This window comes from Xenopus laevis, chromosome 8L (assembly GCF_017654675.1).
Source record: "Xenopus laevis strain J_2021 chromosome 8L, Xenopus_laevis_v10.1, whole genome shotgun sequence".
NCBI classification, from domain to species: domain Eukaryota; kingdom Metazoa; phylum Chordata; class Amphibia; order Anura; family Pipidae; genus Xenopus; species Xenopus laevis.
This window is the reverse complement of record NC_054385.1, coordinates 109,122,753-109,148,638: the sequence shown is the minus strand read 5'-3', so window position 1 is coordinate 109,148,638 and position 25,886 is coordinate 109,122,753. Positions and strand designations below refer to the sequence as shown.

Here is a 25,886-nt window from a genome sequence, read left to right as displayed (position 1 = left end):
TACAGGAAGGCCGGTATTTTTTTCCAGAAAAGGTGGCAACTATTGTTGCCATTTCTCTATTGCCAAGTACATTTCTTCACAAATCAGCTCTTTGCACAAACATGATAGCATACCTCCCAACATTTTGGAAGTAAAAAGAGGGACAAAAAATTTTTTTTACGCATGTAGCGCAGCAATTTTGGCCACGCCTCTTTCTGTGGCCACCCCCCCCTAATTACCATGTTTGTTTTACAAAATCTGGCAGGTTATGAAAGTTTGAAAATATTTCTTATCTAAACTGTGTTTTTGTGTCTCAAAATTATTACAAAGTATCTTATTTGCACCTGTGGCTGTTCGCGGCTATCTGCTAAAAGCCAATTAAGTGAGAAACTTTGTTTCTTTTTCTGGCTGTTCAGTGCAGAGAAGAGAGAGACTTTCCAGTACAAATGAGGGACTGCGGGTTGAGCTGGCAAAAGAGGGACTGTCCCTCCGAAAAAGGGACAGTTGGGAGGTATAGATCTGCTTGACTTTTTTTTAACTATAATTTTAAAACTACAATTTATACATGACAATGGATATATAAATAAAGAGAGAGAGATTAGCGAGAGCGATGATGATCTTTGCTAGATAGTCTAATCTTTATTGTCTTCAGGAACCTGTTATGTTTAAATAAAGCTGTAAACAAATGACTTTTCCGTGTCTTCTATCAGCACTCACATCTGCGCATGACCGCTTTTGCCAGTCGGCTCTCCCATTTCATTGGTTCGCTAGTGGTGATGTCATTAGTAGGCGACGCGGACGCGCATGCTCACTTGCTAAGAGATGTCAGTACTATGAATCCTTGAAGCGGCGAATTGGTGGAGGTGCGTCGCGATAGCCTAATGATATCACACAGCCTCGGTTCTGCAGCGTGTTAATATGGCGGCTGCCTGTCTTTAGCAGAGGTTATACATTGGAATAGTGAGATTGTGTAAGAAAGCCAGGAACTACTAGACTACACGGACAGTTTTTATAAGCCTGAAAAGAATATTGCTCGCTTGTTTCAGTGGCAGCTTGTCCAATAGCAGATTTGGATTATATAATGGATTGTTCACCTTTATTAAATTAACTTGTAGTATGATGTAGAGAGTGATATTCTGATACAGTTTGCAATTGGTTTTCTTTTTTTTTTAAATTATTTGTGGTGTTTCCATTATTTAGCTTTTTATTCAGCGGCTCTCCCGTTTGCAATTTCAGCAATCTGGTTGCTAAGGTAACAAAATATCCTAGCAACCATGCATTGATATGAATAAGAGACTGGAATATGAGTAGGAGGGAGCCTAAAGAGAAAGATGAGTAATTAAAAAAAAAAAAAGTATCAATAACAATACATTTGTAGCCTCACAGCGCATTTGTTTTTAAATGGGGTCACTGACTCCCTTTTGAAAGCTAGAGAGAGTGAGTTTGTGTGTGTATGTTTATTAAACTCAGGCTTGGGCTGAGATTCAAAATATGCCCTGATATTTGATCCACCAATTTGCCCAGTATTGAGACATATCTCCCAGGGGTGTTTCATGTAGATAATGCTACTCTAAGGAGAAACTCAGTAGCTGATTATTACCAATTTCAAGATAACTATAGTGCCAAAAAATGATTTGCTGTCCTGTTTTTTTGCAAATGTCTTACTTTTTGTTTCTTTCTCTCGAAACCCTCATGTATTTTTAGGTGAAGGCCGTCAGATTTGATGCAATATTCTGCATTTTCTTAACTGGACATTTATATTCTATAACTAAACAGAATGGCTTTAAGCTTTAATGCAATCCAGAAACTACACCTGTGCCGACATCCCCTGTGGACTAAACCATTGTGCCCATTGTTGCACCCATCTTCACAACTCCTATTATCCAAAGTGTATAGCAGCAAATACCGTAGGCCTGGCCTCCCCCCAGAGAACACTCCTCCTTGGAAAAAAATTGATTTCAGCTTTGCGAAAGGAGTGCAAGGAGTGCAGAAACACTTTGGCTTGTTGAAGAAGGAAATAGAGGATCACTTGAGAGGTCCTGGGGGAAGGACTATTAAGGAGAATATATTGGAGCAGACAAACATCGTTTGGGAATTCAAAAGCTTGGAGGATCTGAACAAATGGACTGTAACGTCAGACAAGGAGATAGGAGGGAAAAGTGAGACATTTCTAAGGCTGGGAAAGAACAATCAGACAGCTGTTCTGTATGGAACACTCAATACAGACGTTCCTCGGGATGGCGAAACCAGATACAGTGGCTATTGCGCTTTAAGGTCCAATCCGCCTTTGGTAAGTACAGTGCTAATAAAAATAAATAGTGCCCTTCTATTTAATCGTGTTTGAAGGAAAGAGGGTTGTGCACAAGAGCAGTCGTTTTCTGCTGCCAAATATTTTCAGTGTTCATAAAATGATTTATTAAAGGGGAACTATCGCGAAAATGAACATTTAATATAAGCTTCAGCACACTGAAATAAGAAACTTTCTAGATACAATCAATTAAATATTCTGCAGTATTTCTGAAATAATCAAGTTTATATTCACTATCCCTCTCTCAGCATCTGTTTCTCTTCATTCTGTCTTCATGCAGCAGTTGGGTGTCCAATATTCGTTGACAGTTAGATCCAATATATCTTATAGGGGGCTTCCTTTCCTAATAGATGTATAAGAGCTCACTCAAATAACTGATTCCAGTACAAACAAAATAACTGCCTTTTGCACAAATCCTGCATGTAGAGACATGATGTCTGGTCATTTTAATAGAGTGAGCTCTAATACATTGTCGAGGCAAAAGGAGCCCCCCTATAAGATATATTGGATCTAACTGTCAATGAATATGACTTTAATTGATTGTATTTAGAAAGTTTCTTATTTCAGTATGATGAAGCGTATTTTATTTTCGTGATAGTTCCACTTTAAGAATGTAACTTTTAACGAACAAGGAATGAGAAATTCACCATGGGATACTAATACGTTAAGCACCGTCAAGTGAAATAAATTGCTAATTTTTTTCTCTGGGGCAGTGCTACTTTTAGGAAAAAATGGGCACCAGCCCTTGGGAGAAATATTGGTGGCTGTCCTATAGGAGAAGGAAAGTCGTCTTGCACTTAGGGATGCCAAATGTTAGGCACCCCAAGTGATTGTATTGACTTACCTGAAACCCCTGGTGCTCCTATCAGCAGAAAACTGCACCTGCCCGGGGTTATTCCAGCGAGCACCACGGAGCGGACGTCTTCCGGCTTCTTCATTCTTTAAATTTCCCGGGGCAGAAGCATGCGCAGTAGAAAGAAATAGCCGACTTTATAGTTAAAGTTCGGCTTTTCGCTCTATTGCGCATGCACAGCAGCGTGAAGAAAGTGTAAGACTGAAGAGGATCACTCCGTGGTGCTCACTGGTATAACCCTGGGCCGGTGCAGTTTTCTGCCCTGGGTTATACCAGTTATACCAGCCCGGGGTTTCAGGTAAGTCAATACAATCACTTGGGGGTGTCTAACATTTGGCACCCTGCAAGATGATTTTCCTTCTCCTTTAAATAACTTTCCCATGCTTACCAGACTTAGACTTGTCTATCAGAGTAAAGTAAAATTTTGAGATTTTACAATCCATTTCACATTGGTGGTGTTCTTCTGATTATCCGTGTCATTGATGCCACCAGACACAGCTCCAATCAAGGTCCACAGAACATGTTAGAAGTGTACTCTCGCTCCTTACCCACAAAGCAGACCAAGGTGAAATGAATTATTTTATGTCCACTATCTTGTTACATGCTCTGCTAATTAATCCTGCTTATACTTGCCAACCTTTATCAAAGGCGTATGTTTTATACTCCGAGACCCCAATAACAAGAAAGCAAATTTGTGTTCAGACCACAGCCCTTGCAGCCAATGACCCTATCAAAACCATTGTGGTCAATGTGGAACAGAAACCACAACAAAAATGACTGGAGTTGGAGAGTATCATAGAATAACACTGCCATATCCCAAATAAAGGTCATTTTAGAACAAATGTCATTAATATATCACTGACTGGTATATGGCAAGCAGCATTAGTGCACAACTAAAGGATTTCATGTAACCTCAAATGTAGAAATATTTGAGACTTCCCGTTACCAATACATTGCAAAGCAGAGCTAAATTGTACAGAGTAGATACATGTCTAGAATATAGGAATGTTCAGTGCGGGAAAGAAACTATAAGGAAAAATATATAAAGGAGACATTTATTTTGTGGGTTTGTATTGGGATTTTATTAAATGCATGGTCAATACAAGTCCCAAAACTAGGGATGCACAGAATTCAGGATTCGGTTCGGATTCGGCCTTTTTCAGCAGGATTTAGATTCAGCCGAATCCTTCTGCCTGGCCGAACCAAATCCGAATCCTAATTAGGGGAGGGAAATCGCTTGACTTTTTGCACAACACAAGAAAGTAAAAAATGTTTTCCCCTTCCCACCCCTAATATGCAAATGAAAATTAGGATTCGGTTTGGTATTCAGCCGAATCTTTCGCATCCCTACCCAAAATAAGTTGTGCCGTTTTTAACACCCCCCCCCCCCAGGCCTGCTAGAACCGTGGGTCCCTAAATTTTGATGGAAAACAACTTCAAGCATATTTCAGAATATCATGGGGGAAAGCTTTATGAAAGGCAGTGAAGTTGTACCATAAGGACATAGGATGCTTAAAGGAGAAGGAAAGCATCCAAGGCAGTTTATTACCAATAGATTAGCCACAATAGTGCAAGCTAGAATGCTATATTTATTCTGTAGAATGCTTTTCCAAAACTGAGTAAACAGCTCTAGACATTTTCTCGGCTTAGGAAAGCAGCTGCCATATTAGTGTCCTGTGACATCACTTCCTGCTTGAGTCTCTCCCTGCTCACTCATAGCTCTGGACTCAGATTACAGCAGTGGGGGAGGAGGGAGAAAGGAGCAAAATGAGCATGCTCAAGCCCGTGCCCTGGAGGTTTACCGTAAACTGAAAACATGAAGTCTCATACAGAAGCCCATGTGTACTCAATAGAATGAAAGAAATGCAGTGTTTTTTAAGGGATGCACCGAACCCACTTTTTTGGATTCGGCCGAACCCCTGAATCCTTTGTGAAAGATTTGGCTGAATACCGAACCAAATCCGAACCCTAATTTGCATATGCAAATTAAGGGTGGGAAGGGGAAACCATTTTTTACTTCCTTGTTTTGTGACAAAAAGTCACGTGATTTCCCTCCCCGCCCCTAATTTACATATGCAAATTAAGATTCGTTTCGGCCAGGCAGAAGGATTCGGCCGAATCCTGCTTAAAAAGGCCAAATCCTGAACCGAATCCTGGATTCCGTGCATCCCTAGTTTCTTTTGACAGAGCAGAATTACTTTGAGGGTTTACTGGTGTATTTATATAGACATTTCTGATAAAGCTTACTTAATTTTAACATTTCCTTTTCTGTTCTGTATACTGGAGTGGACCTTTAGCTTTTAACATAAAAAAGCAATCTTTTTGAAATCTGAAATGTATTTCCTATTATAATTTTTATAACGTAGGGAGCATTCAATCGTAAGCTGCATCATGACTGGTCAAATTTCAACACTCTGTTCCTGCGGATACGTGGGGACGGACGCCCTTGGATGGTGAACATCAAATACGAGACCTATTTCACCCAACAGTGGGACGATCTACACAGTTATTTCCTATACACCCGAGGAGGCCCATACTGGCAGGAGGTCAAGGTAAAAGGCAGCCAATGAATCCTGTTGTGCTGGGGTGGAGATGAATTGACCAAGGCTGAGCAACTTTGTAATTGGCTGTGTAATAATTTATCCATCCCCTTCTAATAGATTGTAGCCACTCCCTGCTGAGACAAGTTGTCAATGTGTGGTCCTCTATTTATCTATGGGTGCTGTGTAATGTAGTTTTTAGGTTGCTGATCTGAGGTATATGCTATCCCTAGTATATAATATACTTTTTGAGGAGATAATAAAATAGATAAATCTATACCTGCCTTTTACCAGATAATCTGTTTTGACAAATGTACAGAACATCAAATCATTTCCATCAAATGTCACCAATTTGACATAATAAACCCTATCTAGAGGTGTAGCTCATTGCCATTGGTTGGGTACTGGCATCCACAACAGATAGCAGCAGCTACTACCTCCTACTCACCCAGAGGGCCCTTTCCAGGCTAGGCAGGCTATAACTATATACATATACTATAACTATATACAATGGAATTAATTTACTTCCCTAGATGCCGAGGATTGGGCCAGTAACAATAACAAAACCCTGGCATTTTTAGAAAGTAATAAATACCAGTAGGAGGCCTAGATAGACCTACTCCAATTGTGTATATTAAAGGACAAGGAAAGTTAGAAATGTTGTACATTATGTTTTGGGCTTCTGTACCAGCCCAAGGCACCCACAGCCCTTAAGCAGTGAAGATCTATTTCTCCAAAGATGCCCCAGTAGCTCCCCATCTTCTTTTCTGCTGATTCACTGCACATGCTCTGTGCTGCTGTCACTTACTGAGCTTAGGGATCGACTCAAAATATACAGTACACACAGGGGCTCATTTATCAACACTGGACAAATTTGCCCATGGACAGTTACCTATAGCAACCAATCAGCGATAAGCTTTTTAAAGCCAGCTGCAAGTAGAACAATGAATGCAGCAATCTGATTGGTTGCCATGAGTTACTGCCCATGGGCAAATTTTCCCAGTGTTGATAAATGACCCCCATAGACTATAAATGTCACAGTATAAGACTGATTAGTAATTAATACAGATAATTACTACATGGCAGCACAGAAATCAGTGCAATTAGCATCAGAATTTAATAATCAGCCCTGTAGCATAAGTTTATATTACAGGCCAACCTTATTTTCTGCTGGATAATTAGTGACGAGCCCTAAGCTTAGCTTCTCAACAGCTGCTCAGAGCCCACTGAGCATGTGAGTGTCACAGACACTTTCCAAGATGGTGACCCCCTGTGACAAGTTTGAAGTCCTGGATCATTGCTGCTATTGACAAGCTGAAACTTTAGGCTGGTGCAATAAGTTCAGCATAGCATTTCTATCCCTATTCATTTTAGGGTTTAGTTCTCCTTTAAAATCCTATCTTTATCTGCTTATTGCAAAGGCCAATATGCTTCTTTTTGTTCCATTATATATTTGTAGTTTTATCAAAGTTTTCAATAATTCTTCTGACTTAATAACAATATCTTTATGCAGTTGTTCCTTGAAATATATTATGATTATTAACCAATATGTATGTATGTACTTGCTCCTAGTACACTTCCCTGTACACAAAATCACCTTTTTTTTAATAGCAGCTGTGGCCTGTGTAAGAATCAGGCAGTATATATATTTGATATTTTAATATACCAGCAGTTTAGCAAAACTGTCAGGCTTCCACAAAGACTGTATATGTTATTAACCTTCTCATGCGTTGGTCCACCTCAGTGAAAATAGGAGCAATGAATTGATTTTCTTCTTTCTGGCAGATCCCTTTCTCCAAATTTTTCTTATCCAGCCGTGGGAGAATTCAGGACAAGCATCATGCCCTGTGGAGTGACAAGGTGTGTACACTGGAAACACAATCCACGTTAGTAATGATGAGCCTTGTCTCAATGGCCATTACTGTGTGTGTGTGTCAGTATTTAGTCAAACCAGTGAGTAACCAAGTTGCCTGGCAATATTCCTCACATAGTAACATAGTAAGTTAGGTTGAAACAAGATACACGTCCATCAATTTCAACCTTTTTAATCTATATATAACCTGCCTAACTGGCAGTTGATCCAGAGAAAGGCAAAAAAAACATTTGAAGCCTCTTCAATTTGCCTCAGAGGGGGGAAAATTCCTTCCTGACTCTAAAATGACAATCGGACCAGTCCCTGGATCAACTTGTACTATGAGCTATCTCCCATAACCCTGTATTCCATCACTTGCTAAACACCATCCAACCCCTTCTTAAAGGGATACTGTCATGGGGAAAAAAATTTTTTTCAAAATGAATCAGTTAATAGTGCTGCTCCAGCAGAATTCTGCACTGAAATCCATTTCTCAAAAAAGAGCAAACAGATTTTTTTATATTCAATTTTGAAATCTGACATGGGGCTAGACATTTTGTCAATTTCCCAGCTGCCCCATGTCATGTGACTTGTGCCTGCACTTCAGGAGAGAAATGCTTTCTGGCAGGCTGCTGTTTTTCCTTCTCAATGTAACTGAATGTGTCTCAGTGAGACATGGGTTTTTACTATTGAGTGTTGTTCTTAGATCTACTGGGCAGCTCTTATCTTGTGTTAGGGAGCTGTTATCTGGTTACCTTCCCATTGTACTTTTGTTTGGCTGCTGGGGGGGAAAGGGAGGTGGTGATAATCACTCCAACTTGCAGTACAGCAGTAAAGAGTGATTGAAGTTTATCAGAGCACGAGCCACATGACATGGGGCAGCTGGGAAATTGACAAAATGTCTAGCCCCATGTCAGATTTCAAAATTGAATATAAAAAAATCTGTTTGCTCTTTTGAGAAATGGATTTCAGTGCAGAATTCTGCTGGAGCAGCACTATTAACTGATTCATTTTGAAAAAAATTTTTTTTCCCGTGACAGTATCCCTTTAAAGCTATCTAATGTATCAGCCTGTACCACTGATTCAGGGAGAGAATTCCACATCTTCACAGTTCTCACTGTAAAAAACCCCTTCTGAATATTCAGGCGGAACCTCTTTTCTTCTAATCGGAATGGGTGACCTTGTGTCAGCTGGAAAGACCTACTGTTAAATAATGCATTAGAGAGATTATTATATGATCCCCCTTATATATTTATACACAGTTATCATATCCCCCTTAAAGAAACAGTTCAGTGTAAAAATAAAAACTGGGTAAATAGGCTGTATAAAATAAAAACATTTCTAATATAGTTAGTTAGCCAAAAATGTAATGTATAAAGACTGGAGTTACTGGATGTCAAACATAATAGCCAGAACACTACTTCCTGCTTTGCAGCTCTCCAACTCTGAGTTAGTCAGTGACTTTGAGGGGGGCCACATGGGACATAACTGTTCAGTGAGTTTGCAATTGATCCTCAGCATTCAGCTCAGATATGAGTCATATGGCCCCCACTCAAGTCTCGGATTGGTTACTGCCTGGTAACCAATCAGTGGAAACCAAGAGAGCTGAAAAGCAGGAAGTAGTGTTCTGGCTATTATGTCACACATCCAGTCACTCCAGCCTTTATACATTACATTTTTGGCTAACTAACTATATTAGGAACATTTTTTATTTTGCACAGCCTATCTATTTACCCAGTTTTTATTTTTGTACTGAACAATTCCTTTAATCGCCTCTTCTCCAGCGTGAACATCCCCAATTTGGCCAGTCTTTCCTCATAGCTAAGATTTTCCATACCTTTTACCAGCTTAGTTGCCCTTCTCTGTACCCTCTCTAATACAATAATGTCCTGTTTGAGGGATAGAGACCAAAACTATACGGCATATTCTAGACGGGGCCTTACCTGTGCTCTGTACAGTGAAAGTGTAACCCCCTCCTCCCACAAATTTATGCCCCTTTTTTATACAGCTCAAGACCTTAAAGCCAGTTTGTCAAGATCGTGTTACAAGGATGCCACATCCTGGATGGAATTAATTGGGCTGGATAGTTTTGTGTCATCTGCAAACACTGATACAATACCCTCCCCTAAGTCATTAATGAACAAGTTAAATAAAAGTGGACCCAATACTAAGCCCTGAGGGACCCCACTAAGAATCTTACTCCAAGCAGAGAATGTACCATTAAAGGAGAATTCAACCTTTTAGCAAAAAAAACCCTACCCTCCACCCAATGTAGAATAATTTGCCTATAATTGCCAGGCTGAGATCGTAATCCCTTTTTAAATTTAGCAATGGTATCAGCTTTCCTCCAATCCATAGGTATCATACTGGATGAAAGAGTCTGAGAAAATCAGAAATAGAGGCAGTTCTAAAACTGAACTAAGCTCTCTTAGAACCCGAGGGTGTATTCCATCTGGCCCTGGTGCCTTGTTCACATTAATTATTAGTAAAGCTTTATGCATCACATCCTGAGCCAATGACTAGATTGATCTAAGCCATCAGTGCAGCTATGAGGTGGGTCTAGGAATTCTGACTCCTCTATTGTATACACTGAAGAAAGAACTGATTTAGCACTTTCCTGCATATGTTACAAACATAGTGGTACCATTATTTAAAGGAGCCACGCTCTCAACCCACAATCTTTTTACTATTAATATACTTAAACTTTTTGGGGTTAGTCTTTAGCCTCAGCCGCAATGCACTCTTCATTTCCCATCTTTGCCTTCTGGATTGCTGACAAAGAGCCTGTAGCCGATTGAGAAATCAGTCCAGTTTTCCAAAAACCTTCCTCCCTACACCAACCTCTCAGCCACACATTAATCTCCCGCTGTCTTCTTAACGTGGCACAGGTAATATCTCTGAGAAAATTACCTTGGAAGTCCTCACCCTCAAGTTTACACCTAGTTTTTTTTTTTTTATAAAATCATTCTTGAGACCTTCACCACCTACTCTAACTTTGTCATTGGTATCTATGTGTACCAAGAATGCCAGGTCTTCCCCAGTTCCTCCCAATAATCTGTCCACTCCTTCCACCAACCCTAGCACTAGAAAAGCATCAGACCATTCTGCATAAAGGGTCCTTACAACAGATTCTTCCTTCTGGGAGATCAGTCGGCAACAGTTAAAGGGATACCAAAAAGCAACATTTGCAAGCTGGTTTGATGCTTGTTATTTTCAGTGGAAGATGGCAGTCATGTATGTATTCTCAGGATACTCTTGTCCCAAAAACGTATAGTGCTTTGGGAAAAAACAACGTGCCATCTCCAGGAAATCAACACCTGGGAATGGGATTTTTGGATTACTTATAAAACCTCAATGTCCCTTCAATGATAAAAAAAAAAATAGCATACCAGCACCAAAAATGGTGGAAAATCTAATAAACAATACTTAAAACGATTGCACCATTGAAAAGTAAATTGATGACAGGCAGGTATTTATTTCCACTTCAAATATCTAAAATGATATTTTTCCTTTAAAGGTAACTACGCTTGGTTTTACCCTCGGTGACAAGGCCGACGGACCCTTTCAGCTGGAAATAGACTATATTGGTGTTTGCAATGACAGATCACACACAGAAGAATGTGCCTATGAGGAATACAAGCGCAAACTATAAATGTGTGCCAACGTTTCTTTCCATACTCTGGATGTAGTACATATATAATTCAGTGTTGCCCTGCACTGGTAAAACTGCTGTGTTTGCTTCAGAAACACTACTATTGCATACCTCCCAACATTTTGTAAATAAAGAGGGACAGATTTTTTTGGTCACGCCCATTTGTAGTGGCCACACCCCCTAATTACTATGTTCATTTTGCAAATTGTATGGTATGTTATACACACAGTAACACTGACACTGTAACTGACACAGTAGGGCTCTAGTCTCCCTTGCCTGGCTGCAGTCTGTACGGCATCCCCCTCCCTAAATCCCCCCCCCCCCAAGCAGGAGGCAGTTACTCACAGAAGCGCACATTCCAGCACAAACAGGCGTACCAAGACGAGCAGGCAACCGCTGGGATGAAAAACATGTGGATCCAGCCCTCCTCCTGTTGGCAGCAGCGTGGAAGTGAGTGATGGCCCCATGTTTCTGCTCCTTAACCGGAGCCCCCTGGCACTACACTAAGCCACCAGCGGGGGGGGGGGGCGCCTCTGTACAACATAATGGTGTTATCTGTTATCCATTACTTAACCTGTGCCATAAAGTCTTTTTTTCAATTTCTGCCATGGCTACACAGCAGCTTGTTTATATGAACTATAGTAGTGTTTCTGAAGCAAACACATCCGTTTTACCAGTGCAGGGCAACAGTACGCAATATTTATTACTTTAAAACACTTTCTTTTTTTGGTGTTACTGTTCCTTTAAAGGAGTCCTTAAAATCTCCAGTTTGCAATTTCATCCCCTTTACGGTTTCCAACTCCAGCTGCAGGGATAAAGATCATGGAGCCAGATTTAAACCAATAAACTGGGATTCTATTTGGAGGATTATTTTGCTGCAGTCACTGGTTCTGCAGAGTTTGATAAAGTTTGTATTAAACAATAGAAAAACTATAAAATCCACATTAGATTAAATGACAACACAGGACCCAGTGCAGTCTGTATATTCTGATTATTAATCAGTCTTGCTGTATCGGCTTCTGGAAGATATTATTTGACTTGTGCTGTTTTGATCATTTATGACGATCCCTAAGCAGCCCAGACCACACTGAGCATGTGCTAGTCTTGGTCTTGTAAAGATGCTTTGTCAACTTGAAAAAGGACCATTGTGGGTCCGAAACGTTGCTGCTGTTGCCATGATATGTGAAAGAATAAAGGTGGTTTTATACTACAATTGGGAGTGCTGCCAATTTCGTATTTTGGTTTCATAGAAGCATGTGAAGGTGAACACATGATGTGGCGTGCACCCTGCTACTAAGAAATTGTTTCTTGTAAAGATGTATAACAAAGTTACAAGATGGTGACCCCCTGTGGCCAACTTTGAAAGTATAAATCATTTGTTTGATTAGGCATGTGGTGCAGGAAGTTCATGTTTAGTATACAAAATACAGCACTTCTAGCCTTATTCTATTTTAGAATTTTACTTCCCCTTTAAGATAAAATTAGAGCCCCCTATAGGTGGAAGTGCTTGTGATCACTGCTGAAAAAAATATGGCGTTTGAGGTGCAACAAAACCAAATTGTGCCTGCTCCAGATTTCCTCCTGGATTCCTAAATTACTCTGTAGGATCTTTAGGCTCCATCATAGCTATTATTACACAATTGAGATTCTACTTTAACGGACAAGTTAATAGTCAGAAAGCTTTAATGTTGAAGTATTACCACAAAGCAAGTTGGTTACAATATAAGGAACAGATCTAGTGTTCACTGTAATTAAATGGAACATTAATGCAGAAAACAGCTCTCGGTACAGATAGATTTGACAATGCAACACCATCAAGAAAAACCCAACGGTGCAAGTTTTGTTTTCCAAAACATCATGATCCTGAGCTGTTCCTCCATTATGATTACCAGAATGTTCTAGCATATCATCGAGGGTTAAAGCATCCTGGCAGATGTAGTGCAACATTATCATAGCAATTATTTTTCAAAAGTAGAGAGGAAGTACATTTAAAGCTCTCGATTACTTTAGTATAAAGCTTCCTCCTTTAAGGGGAACCAAAGGCTTTAAAAAAAGTATATGAATAATTTTATAGAAGCCTTTAGTTTGTCTATAAGGGTAATTAACATACACTGCGCATGGCAGGCTATAGGCAGCAATAAGTGCTTGTCAGTTCTGTGGGAGAGTTTTGGGAGTGTAACCCATGTGACAAGAGATGTAAGTAAACCTATTTCCACAAAAAGCATGATTCTGCATTTGATTTAATGAAACGGCAACATGTTTTGGCACCTGTTCCTTTTAATCATATTATGTACATATTAAGCCGCAACTGCACTCTACAAAACTTTTTAACTTGGTAAAACGCATCCAGGTCAGCTGGGATGGCTAAAAGGCTGGGACCAGTTTTCACAACAGCAAGAACGAAGCAGGAATATGAGCTTTTTGCAATATCTTTAAAGGATAAGTAAACCTTAAAAATAAGTGAATGTAAAATGGATGAGGGTGATATTCTAAGCACTTTTGCAATGTACATTCAATATTTATTTTTAATTCCAAGATATTAAAGAATTCATGTACTGTTAACATCAATGAATTTTGTTACAGCAGCACCACCTGCAGGTCATTTTCTGACCACCAAGTAGTCAAGGAAGTTGTCAGGAGAAAGAAAGAGGCTGCTCCGATATCTTCTGGAAAGATTTCAGAAAGTTTTCTAATCACTAGAAGAACATCAGAGCAGCCTCTTTCTTTCTACTGACAACTTCATTGACTACTTAATGGTCAGTAAATGACCAGCAGGTGGTGCTGCTGTAACAAAATGCATTGATGTTAACAGTACATTAAATCTTTAATATCTTGGTATTAAAATAAATAAATAATGAATGTACATTGCAAAAGTGCTTAGAATAGCACCCTCATCAATTTTACATTCACTTGTTTTCAGGTTTACTTATCCTTTAAAACAAGAGAGCAAATAAAAAAAAAACTCCCCTTGCTTGTCAGCTAAAAAACTATGCAGAAGCCTAGCTTGTAAATTAGACATTTGCACAATTTGCAAGTTTTACAAAAATATTTACAAAACTCGTTAAAAAAAAATTGGAAAGAAAAGCAGAGTATTTACAAGACTCGTTAAAAAAAGCGCTGGCTTTTCTACTTTACAGGAACGCCTCTCCTTGTTCCCAGTGCCTGGTCCCTCTTGCCCTTTCTATCCAGTTGATGCTGCTTGCGTCTCTCCTCTCTGTTAGGGGGATAAACACAAGATGAGTTTTCTGGTCTTCCAGTGCAAAGCTAAGAATACTTTAAGCTTGATACAATCACTGACCTGGTCTGGAGTTGGGGTTGCTTGAAGTTATTCTTCAAAACAGATACATTGCTGTTGGAGCCAGATTTATTTTCTTTACTCTCACCCCAAGGTTTAAGTTTTCCTATAATTGGAAGGGGGGAAAAAAAAAAGAAAATTATATATATATATATATATATATAAATAACACAACATAAATGTAAATTATAATCAAAATGTCAGTTGTAAGTAAAAATTAAAAGAACATAACGTGTGTACATAAAATAATTTTGAAATGTAATTGTGCGACATTTTTTAAAATCAAAATAGCTAATCTGTTACCCCACAGGTTAAACAAGGAGCGGCTGCAATTATCTTGCTAGCAAGGTCTGGTGGCATTCATGTCTTCTAAACGGAGTAGGTGTTGAAGCAGTAGTCAGTTACAGAAATGACTTCTCAGTTCCCATAAGCTGCTGCTGTTTGGCAGACATACACTGGGATTTTGTTAAAGGAGAAGGAAACCCCCTGGGCGCAAAACCCCTCCCTCCTCCCCTGTGTTGCTCCCTCCTCCCCCCTGACCTACCTGTCTCCCTGGGCAAATGCCCCTAACTTGTTAATCACCCCTCTGCGCAGGTCCTGTCCACGGAGCTCACAGGCGCCATCTTCTCCCACCCGCGTCTTCTTCCTGCTTCGACCGGCGTCTTCTAGCGCATGCGCAGTAGGAACAGTTACCGGTACGGATCTACTGCGCATGCACCAAATGTCACAAAGTTTTCAGACATTCAACTTTGTGACATTCAATGCATGCGCAGTAGATCCGTACCGGTAACTGTTCCTACTGCGCATGCACCAGAAGACGCCGGTCAAAGCAGGACGAAGACGCGGGTGGGAGAAGATGGCGCCTGTGAGCTCCGTGGACAGGACCTGCGCAGAGGGGTGAGTAACAAGCTAGGGGCATTTGCCCAGGGGGACCGGTAGGCCAGGGGGAAGGAGGGAGCAACACAGGGGAGGGGGCAGGGTTTTGCGCCCAGGGGGTTTCCTTCTCCTTTAAACCGACATGTGCAATTTGATGGGTGCTGCTGATTACTTTCACTTTCCATTCAGCACTTACTAGATGTCACTGCTCTCCCCACATTCCCCCTGTCTCTTTACCATTTAATGGTGTAGCCAGGGCATGGGGATGGACATCAGGTCCCCCATTCTGGTGCACAAACAAGATTCTGAGATGATGCAAGGCTCGTCTTAATAACAGTGTCCACAAAATGGCTCCTGCCTGCTTGCTATAATTATGAATTCCCAGACTGATGGAAACAAGATTCAAATAATTTATACTGTGTAATTAATGTTCATTTTGCTTGACTAACATAATACAATAGGAGTTGGAATCATTTTTTTTTGGTTTAATATATCATCTTGCAGGAATCTGTTGGACACAGGCGGAAGGACCCCACCACAGGACTTCTGTATTGCTAGTGTCCCCAGGACCCATTCACCCCAGACCAATAGTACCGTTTCCCTGCCTAACGATTAAAAAGTTAAAAGTGCCTTGGCGCTTTAACATTTCAACCGTAAGGCGAGGATTCACTTTTGTTCTGGGGTGAATGGGTGGAAGGGCTGGCGGGTAAAGGGTGATCTGGGCGCCGCAAGCAGCTGCATCTCCGCTGCTACTAGTCTCTCGCACACTGGTCCTGGGGAGACTGAAGGAGAAGGCCGGTGCGGGAGGAAGCAGGTGCCCTGCGCTGTTGCTCTCTCTCTGGCCGGCATCTGGTGAACTCTCCGCCAATATCGCACACATTGGTGCGCATTTAGAGTGAGCGGTGCGGTCTCAATTTTGTGGACCGTACCATCAACTTCTCATTTCCCGCAGTTAATAACTCCGGTTGAGATGCTGTGTTAGCGGCATCTGTGGGGATACTATTACAAGTACCAGTAAAAACATATGTGAAACCATCGATACTAAAATGCTAAGAATGCTAAGTTAATCACGTTGGTGATATCCGCGGTTCTGGAACAACATATTACCTCAGAATCATACACACTGTATAACACACGAGGACAACACTAGCGGTGCTTTAATCATTAATAAACACGCTGTTTAACCCTACCTGGCCGCTCCATTAATTGGTTTAACAGTGACTATATGAACTGTGATAATCAACCCAGCATAGGACTTTAGTCTACCGTTTATAAGCTGATGACCCAGAGTCATAACCACTTTTCTCTCCTTATCTTTCTTTTAAAAAATGTATTTTCAGTTTATTTTAATTACTAGAAGTAAAAGTTAAAGGACCAGTAACATCAAAAACATTTTTATAAGAATTCGTTAGAATACAACGAAAAAAAACACCAAGAGAAATAAAATCTTAAAATAGCAAAGCTTTTATTATGAAATAACTTACAGAAACTCTGCTTCCGGTCCTCTTCAAAAAAGGCGACACGGCGACCATCCATACTGCGACGCTTGATTTCTCCTCCCTGGCTATTCTAGGGACAGTGTTTCCTCTGCCCCCATCTCCTTTTCCAGCTCTCGGTGCCAATACCGTTTCCTGCGCTGCGATTTCAGTCAGCAGCTGCGAGTGTTGCAAAGAAACAGGACTTCTTCGCCAGCCTGGATGAGACCCCGAGCAGAAGCATTCGCTGCGGTTGACATCGCCGTGTCCCAAGGCAAGAGCCATCCCTTCAAGCCAGATGCCTATGAACAGCGTGCCATGCTCCTCCAACACCACCATGCCACTCGGACATCACCACCATCAGGTGCTGGAGCCCGGGGACCTCTTGGAACACATCACCTCCCCGTCCATAGCATTGATGGCCAGTACCGGACATGAAGGAGTCAGCAGCGGCGAAGGAGGTGGAGGGGCAGGAGTTAGTTGCAAGGCTTGATCTCTACCTCAGCCCATCCGCACAGCCACATGCACGGACTGAGCCACCTGTCCCACCAGGCGGCCATGAACATGACCTCTGCCCTTCAGCACCCTGGACTGGTCATCCCTAGTTTGATCCTCCGCTGCTTGAATCGCTCAGTGAAGGCTTCCAACTCGCACGGGGCAGTCTCTGAGTCGCAGACACACAAGACTCCCTTTACATACAGTCCTGGAACGGATCTTGCGGAGCAAAACGAAGTAGAACAGTACCACCGTGCCACTCGGCCCTCACCATCACCACCATCATGTGCTTTAGCCCGGGGACCTCCTGGAACATGTCACCTCCCTGTCCCTAGCATGGTCGCCGCTCATCACTGCAATGGGGGACAGGTGGCTTCGGCTGTGGGGGCAGCGGCAGGCTTGGTGTCTGCACAATCATGGGTAGTCATATGGCACCTACCTATGGCAACTTACATATGGCAAATTTTGAGGAACAATACTTTAATATTCAAAGTTGCAAATCCTCTTTAAAGGAGAACTAGACCTTTGCTCCCTCCCCACAACATGTATTCTTTTCAGAAGTCGCTCTGCTATAAATCTGCATTGTTGCGCAGCAGAGTTCAAAGATGCAAGCGACACAGATCTTGGAGGAGCATGCGCTAAATGAGCATGTCCTAAATCAGCTTCTATTGCGCATGCTCCTGCAAGATCTGTATCGGCAACTGTCAGAAGCGAATGAGAAGACAGACAGAACATGGTCCCTTTGAATGCCACTGTGCAACTCTGCAGATTTATAGCAGGTCAGCAGACAGGGAGACTCCTAAAAAGAATACACGCAGTGGGGAGGGAGGCATGGGTTTAGTTCTCATTTAAGCTCACCCATTTGCCCCACATTAGTAGAGGCTCCCATCACTGTAGCTGAAAATAGTCTAAGGAAGGTAAGAATTAGATTGCCATCATATGGTCAAACGTCTTCCTGCGTGTGTTTCAGCTACTTTGTTTCAAAAGTTCTGAGGCCCTCTTTGTCCTCTAACCCATAGGATACACTCAGGCCTCCAGCACTTGTGGATGCCCAGTCATTTGCTTGCACATTTTGAAGATGGCTAAAGTAACTCTCATCCATTTAAAGGAGAAGGAAAAGCTAAAATTAAGTAAGCTTGATCAGAAAGGTTTATATAAATACACCAGTAAACCCTCAAAATGATTCTGCTTTGAGTCCTCTGTCAAAAGAAACACAGCATTACTCTTTATTGTGTACACATGGGCTTCTGAATCAGACTCTTCTTTCAGCTTAAACCTCCAGGGCTAGGGCTTAAGCATGCTCAGTTTGCTCCTCTCTCCCCCCCCCCTGCTGTAATCTGAGGCCAGAGCTATGAGTGAGCAGGGAGAGGCAGAGGCAGGAAGTGATGTCACACCAAGCTAATATGGCAGCTGCTATACTAAACAGAGAGAGCTTCTAGAGCTTTGTACTCGGGTATGGTAAAGCATTCTGCAGAATAAATAGTGTTATAGTTTGGACTATTGTGGCAATAAACTGCCTCTGTAGCTTTCCTTTTTCCTTAAGACTAATCGCATGCTGAAGTGTGTGCAGAAGATGCCTACAGGGAGATCTCTCAAGCAGTTTTGCATTTCATGGATCCATCTGGCCTCCATTTCCCTGCTTTTTTTCAGACATCTTTCTCTGCCACATAGGTTTCCTGAATCCCCAATTTACTTTGAGTGTATATAATAATGAACGTTTTGTATAAGGCCCAACTGTGATAAATGCCAGTGTTTTTGCATATAGTGTGGAGCTATGTCCCTATCAAGTTATTGGAGATTGGCCTGTGATAATGTCACCTCTTGTCTGGCCTTACCTGAAGCCGCATGCTGAGTTACTAAACTGTTCCTTCCTACCAGAAACGCTGCTCTGTGTCTCTGTATTATACAGTATCTCCTACTGTCTAGTTGTGTACCCTAAAGGATACCTCTGTACCCCAATGTACTTGTAGAGGAAAGGTAAAAAAAAAAAAAACAAACTCCTCTTCCCTGTGAGAGACGATAACAGTACAGCTATGGCAATAATCATGTTAACATACAACTTTAATATAAATAAATTGAAAATAGAATGTTCACTGGAACTGACCTCTGTGGGGCTGGTATCCAAGTGGACGGGAGAGACTCGCCTGCAGATCAAATGAACCCTTTTTATTCGTGTTCGGTGTCTCTGTATTTTGAGCCATAAACTTGAAAGGTGTATTAGCTACACAGAAGACAAAAAAAGAGTAAATATACAGTAAATATATTAAATTTCTTTATACAAGTCCAAGTAATTTCTGAACTATTACACCCAATGACTTTCATTATTTACACTAAAGCAGCAGCACCCTATTTTAGAGCATGTATTGTGTCAACAACTATTGGAGATTGTAGAACTGCATCTCGTCACTTTTTGTGTATATGTTTGAGGAACTGGAACAATTATAATATTGGTTTTATTGGTATTGACCCATTCAGAGCATTATCAGGTCACCATCACTGTCCAAGTTATTACCTTTATTTTGCTGACAGGTGCTCTCTGTGATAGCTGGAGACGGTTGGATTGTGGTGTTATGATCTGCAAATGAAAAGAATCTTTAAGAATACATTTGTTTCATATTAGGTTGATAGATAGCCCTGCGATATTGCTTTAACCATTCACATAAAAGCACACGTCATAAACCAGCTATTCTCATACTCTGTGTAGGAATTTTCCATTAAGGGATAAGGGTCGATATGTGTCCCTAACTAAGCAGGAATAATAATAAAAGGTGACAAGAATATTCTTTAAATTTTTACTTTCTTTAATGAAAAAGCAATATGTCTCTAAAATACTTTAATTAAAAAATGTCTACAGTTTTTAAAATAAACTGCATGCAGTGAAATTCCCCCTTCGTTTTACTTGCTCTGACTGCTGCAGATAGGAAACTTTAGATGGTCCCTAACTGCTCTGCAGGGAAACAATCATACTTTCAAATGGCATGGGGGGGCCTTATTTCCCTGACCTCGAGCAGCTTTGTTTGTTTACCTGTAGAGCAGCCGGCGACTGTGTAGAGATTTGAATCCACAGACCCAGTGCAGTCTGCATATTCTGATTATTAATCAGTCGGCTTCTATGGCAGATATTATTTGACTTGTGCCGTTTTGATAATTTATGACGATCCCTAAGCTTATGATTAAGGGATTGAATCCTGAATCGCGTAGGGGCGCGAGATCCTTGTAGGAGTTGCAATAAACCCGCTATCTCCTTGAACGGTGTGCCATCCACTTCTTTGGTTTTTGGAGTGAAAAAAGTGGTGGGGACGCTGTGGACTGAGCACCCAACAAGGAGGTATTGGAACAGCCAATGGGAGGGTAAGCTTTGAGCGGTCTATTTGGTGTGAGAGAAGATCCCTAAGCTTAACCTCACAACTGAAGCCCAGACCACACTGAGCATTTGCGTGGTCTTGGTCTTGCAAAGATGTTTAACAAAGTTACAAAATGACAGCCACCCTGCGCCAACTTTGAAAACATAAATAATTTGTTTAATTAGGCTTCTGGTGCAGTAAGTTCATGTTTAGTATACAAAATACAGCATTTCTAGCCTTATTCGGTTTTAGACTTTAGTTCCCCTTTAAGCATCACAAGCAAATCAAACTAGTGGTACACTTCACCAGATACCTGGCTTTTTAGCTTTCTCTGGAGAGATCAACAGATCAGTCTTTTTTATAGAGGACAACGTTTGCCTTGGTTCACTCTTAGGGGTGATGGGCAGAAAGCTTGATGACTTCCTGGCAGGAGTCTTGATAAGAGAGCGTTTATATTCATTATCTTTTGTAGCCTCTGAAAACCTACATAGAGAAAAACAAAAAAACATTTCAACTAAGGTAGTCCCTGCCTCCTTGGAGATAAGGACACTAAAACAAAACAGGAATGACAGCTCAAGCAGTGGGCTACAGCCTGCCATATCTTCTCCGTCATCATCAAACCTGTATAGTTATTTCTGTTCCTAGCCAAATCATAGAGCAACATGAGACATGTTAAGATTTGTACAATTTTAAGCACAGAGCTCAAACACGAAAAACACAATACAGGAAGGGGGGTCTATATCCGGAATGGTTGCGACCTGAGCTTTTCTGTATAAAGCATCTTCCAGGAATTTTGAATTAAAGGACATGTAAAGTCTATTTGACTGGGAGGTGCCAAAATCTTAGGCACGAATACTAAAGGAACAAGGATCTTAAAGGGGTTGTTCACCTTCCAAACACTTTTTTCAGTTCAGTTGTTTTTAGATTATTCCCCAGAAATAAAGACTTTTTTTCAATTACTTTCCATTATTTATTTTTTAAGTTTTTTCCAAAATCTAAGTGTAAAGTTGAATGTTCGTGTCTCTGGTGTTTGAGTCTGGCAGCTCAGTAATTCAGGTGCAGATTCTGAACTGTTACAATTTTGCAACATTGAGTTGATATCTCAGCAGCATCTCTGGAGTATTAGCAACTATTGTATCAATTCTAACAGCCACCTTTAATGAGACCCAGAGATTCTGTTCAGCAGGGACAAAGATAAGAAGTGTATCAACTAAATGTATCTGTTTAGAACAGTTTACAGGGTCAGCGACCCCCCCAGAGCTGCTTTAGAAGGTGAAAAATAAAACTTTACACTTCAATATTAAAAAAAAACGGTGACACATAGAAAAAAGTAATTGGAAAAAGTTGTTATTTCGGGTGATCTATCTGAAAACAACTAGTTGTTTGAAGGTGAACAACCGCTTTAAGGTAAGGAGGTGCCAATAGAACAATCAGAGAAAGGAACAAATGAAATCAAAAAGGAAAATAGCGTCAGGAAAGAAATCCAAGTGTTTTATGTGGGTGGGTGCAGAAAATTAGCCTCATTACCGAACGTTCATTTTGGATGACGAAAGAACTGAAGGCTTGAACCCAGATCTATCAACCAGGATGCTCTTATTGGCAGTGCTAAAGCGTCCAGAACGCCTCCGGCTCATGGGTGTCCGAGAAGGAGATGCACCAGTGGTCCGAGGCAGAGGGCTCAGTAATGATAGCCGGCTCTTTACTGGCTTCTACAATGCAGACAGAATAAATCATTTTTTATAAAAAAAATGTATTAACCAAATACCAAAAAAAATAATGTGTTTTTTTTAAAGAGTTCATTCACCTTTAGCATGTTACAGAATGGCAAATTCCTAGCAAACTTTCAGCTGGTCTTTTTTATGACCAAGAAGCATTGGCCTCCACTATTATAAAGTTGTTAATCAAATGATCAGATCAGCCCGATATGTTCAGCACGTAGGTGGCCATATTGGGCAATAATCAAGTAATCTGGCCAGCATATATTGTTCTCCTTTGACTCTAGACATAACTACAGTGTCCCTTTTCCCTGTCTACCACCTGTCTGACAAGTTATTATGTCACCATTAACGTGCAAGCATTACCTTTATATCGCTGACAGGTGTTTTCTCCACTAACTTGAGAAGGTTGGATTTTTTTGTTAACATCTGCAAATGAAACAAAAAGTTGTTTAAAAGAATGATTTGTATTAAGTTGTTGAAGTATGGGATTTGCTAGATTCTACGTCACTCTACTGTGGGTTCCATGTGTTGGAAAATGGGCAATTAGTATTTCAGGTTTAAAGGAGAACTAAACCCTAAAACTGAATATGGCTAAAAAAAGCCATATTTTATATACTAAACTTATTGCACCAGGCTAAAGTTTCAGCTTGTCAATAGCAGCAATGATCCAGGACTTCAAACTTGTTACAGGGGGTCACCATCTTGGAAAGTGTCTGTGACACTCACATGCTCAGTGGGCTCTGAGCAGCTGTTGAGAAGCGAAGCTTAGGGGTTGGCTCAAATTATCAAGCAGAAAATGAGGTTGGTCTGTAATATAAGCTGATGCTACAGGGCTGATTATTAAATTCTGATGGTAGTTGCACTGGTTTCTGTGCTGCCATGTAGTAATTAACTGTATTAAGTACTAATCAGCCTTATGTTGTGACATTTCTATTCTATGTGTACTGTATATTGTGAGTGGGTCCCCAAGCTCAGTAAGTGACAGCAGCACAGAGCATGTGCAGTGAATCTGCAGAAAAGAAGATGGGGAGCTACTGGGGCATCTTTGGAGACACAGATCTTTACTGCTAAAGGGCTGTGGTTGCCTTGGGCTGGTACAGAAGCCCAAAAAATGTACAACATTTCTAGCTACTTCTTTATTTAGGCTTTAGTTCTCCTTTAAGCAATTTTAAAATACAGCAATATCGGTACTATGACTTCATACAAACCATTGAACTAAAAGGTAGCTATAATACAATTACAGTTACTGAGGCCCATTTGCCCCAGGCCACAACAAACAGCGACCAGTGCGAGATGAATTCTTATTCCAGCATTAGACTGATCAAATATATAACTTCTACATGGTTGCTTTGTGCTACTGCAGTGGGTAAAATAACCACCATAAGGCCTTCGAATGGTGGATTGCAGGTTTACCTTCACTTCCTGGATTGAGCTGCTAACTGCATCCAAGCGCTTCTGCTTCCTCTCCATGAACTTGTCTATAGATTCCATTTTCTTGAAGTGAGCTTCATGCAACTTTTTGAAATCTGTTAAAAAGTATCAAATCCATGAGAAACTGCTCAGGTGATCCAGTGGTGGCCAATAAATGGGCAACAACGTTTGCAAGTTTTAACCTTGAAAGCAGCTAGTAAGTTGCAGGTAAAACTTAGTCCCTTTATAAAATGTATAATGAAGCAATAGAATTCTTAATGAATCAGATGAAAGTGAGTGTAGGACTGGCCAGATATGGGATGACTGACTTAGTTGGCCATCTTACATATATTGCAAAATATGGACAAACAATCCCTGTTTTGTTTAAAGGGTAAGGCATTTTTTTAGTAGTTTAAGGCACAAAATGTCTCAATGTCCTTAATATAGTGATAACTGGTTGAATGCTGAGGACCTCTTGTATTTGTCTGTACAGCTCTCTCTACAATAACTATTGTATGTCAGAAATTGGCCATTTAAATATAGGCCATTGATAACCTGAAAATAAATGTGTACATTAATGCGGGTGAATTGCTAAAAATAAATCATAGCACGGTTACACACAAAAGCCTATCACAATCTCTGTTTTATTTTAAATTTAAACAGTTACAAAACCAATAATATCTGTTCTGTTTCCACAGCACTTCCTCTCTGTACTCTTACTCATACAACCTAAGATACCAGTGTATTTGTCACACTAGAGAGGACACAAAGTTTTGTATAAGCACACGTAATTTAAAATTTGCCTGGGTGTAAATACAGTTATGTGCACAGAATATAGTAAGTGACTTACACATTCCTCATAAAAATATTTCAGTGATCGTTCTCAGTTCATGAAGCAGATAACATCTAATTATAATAAATGTTAATGATGTATGACATACTGGGAGTGGAAGGCTTTGATCCAGGTTTAGACAGACGACCGACATATTTTGGAATCTTCCCAGCTGAAGGTATGCTGCTAACATTGCTGGCTGTAATAAGAATATACGCAGGTTCAGACAATGGATTTAGAGAAGTGAAGATTATTTTCATGAAATATGCCCAGGGCAAAATGACTGAGTTCATGTTCATAAGCAGAATAAACATTGTAATTAATTGTAAATAATGAATTGCACAAAAAAAAAGTCAATTCAGGGATTAACTGTGGGGAATAAAGGAACACAAAACTAAAGCGTGAGGTTTAATAAAATATAAATGTGGTGATGTGAGCGTTTTAATGACACGTAAGCTAAAAACAAATGACAATCAATTTTAAAGTGCTTTCAATATACAGGTATGGGACCAGTTACCCAGAATGCTCGGGGCCTGGGCCTTTCCGGATAATGGATCTTTTCGCAATTTGGATCTTCATACCTTAAGTCTACTAGAAAATCATGTAAACATTGAATAAACCCAATAGGCTGGTTTTGCTCACAATAAAGATTAATTATGTCTTAGTTTGGATCATGTGCAGGGTACTTTTTTATTATTATAGAGAAAAGGGGAATCATTTATAAAAATTGGATTATTTGGATAAAATGGACTCTATGGGAGACAGCCATTCCGTAATTCGTAGCTTTCTGGCTAACGGGTTTCTGGATAACGGATCCCATGCATGTACTACATATTTTGCAACTAGGTCATAGTCAAAGGATTATTCAATAGGGCTTTAGGAAAGGCCTCCTCTGTCCCACCTGCTAATATACCCTTGCGTAATATACCAGCGCTGCACAATATGTTGGCGCTCTATAAATACATGTTAATAATACCTCTATAGTATGATTGTGTCCACCCTGTTTAACTGAATGCCATGTGGTGTAATAAGTAGGTTAGGCCTATGTATTATGAGTGTTTGGACCTGCATGGCGCATTATTATATATACAGGACAGAAATACCCCACTACATACATTGCTTTGGCCTCTTGCGCTAGGTTAGGGGGCAGCAGTTATTCAGAGTTTAGACATTGGAAATATATTTTTAGCAGGAGTATTAGTGATGAAATTAATTCTGAGTGAGGCCTCCGCCTACAGCAAAACAGAAACTGTTTGC

At 40.5% G+C, this 25,886-nt stretch overlaps 2 protein-coding genes across 3 annotated transcripts in view; one reads left to right on the top strand and one right to left on the bottom strand.

Annotated features, from left to right (window-relative positions):
- Positions 1-693: 693 nt before the first annotated feature.
- Positions 694-11,720, top strand: ndufaf1.L (NADH:ubiquinone oxidoreductase complex assembly factor 1 L homeolog). Of its 2 annotated transcripts, none has more exons than XM_018231258.2 (5): positions 694-842; positions 1,684-2,269; positions 5,507-5,692; positions 7,466-7,540; positions 11,050-11,720. In XM_018231258.2, the coding sequence occupies exons 2-5, from the start codon at positions 1,757-1,759 to the stop codon at positions 11,182-11,184; spliced, it is 909 nt and encodes a 302-aa protein (XP_018086747.1). In that variant the 5' UTR covers positions 694-842; positions 1,684-1,756; the 3' UTR covers positions 11,185-11,720. The 2 variants fall into 2 exon arrangements, with proteins under 2 accessions (XP_018086747.1, XP_018086748.1); XM_018231259.2 differs by having other exon boundaries at positions 803-949.
- Positions 11,721-14,211: 2,491 nt separating this feature from the next.
- Positions 14,212-25,886, bottom strand: part of nusap1.L (nucleolar and spindle associated protein 1 L homeolog) — a 22,047-nt gene continuing 10,372 nt past the window's right edge. The window contains exons 5-13 of the mRNA XM_018231254.2: positions 24,739-24,828; positions 23,801-23,913; positions 22,751-22,813; positions 22,197-22,378; positions 20,983-21,152; positions 19,838-19,900; positions 19,430-19,546; positions 14,483-14,585; positions 14,212-14,398 (exon numbers count right to left, since the gene is read on the bottom strand). Of these exons, the coding sequence (XP_018086743.1) occupies positions 14,311-14,398; positions 14,483-14,585; positions 19,430-19,546; positions 19,838-19,900; positions 20,983-21,152; positions 22,197-22,378; positions 22,751-22,813; positions 23,801-23,913; positions 24,739-24,828 (989 nt within the window). The 3' untranslated portion in view covers positions 14,212-14,310. The remainder of the gene's footprint in view (positions 14,399-14,482; positions 14,586-19,429; positions 19,547-19,837; positions 19,901-20,982; positions 21,153-22,196; positions 22,379-22,750; positions 22,814-23,800; positions 23,914-24,738; positions 24,829-25,886) is intronic.

What these genes read in the sequence shown, in the direction of transcription:
- ndufaf1.L (XM_018231258.2), top strand. Translation starts at nt 1,757, where the DNA reads ATGGCTTTAAGCTTTAATGCAATCCAGAAACTACACCTGTGCCGACAT. An exon ending in TAAGGTCCAATCCGCCTTTG is followed by an intron (nt 2,270 to 5,506) that starts GTAAGTACAGTG and finishes TTTATAACGTAG; the next exon opens with GGAGCATTCAATCGTAAGCT. An exon ending in ATGCCCTGTGGAGTGACAAG is followed by an intron (nt 7,541 to 11,049) that starts GTGTGTACACTG and finishes TTTCCTTTAAAG; the next exon opens with GTAACTACGCTTGGTTTTAC.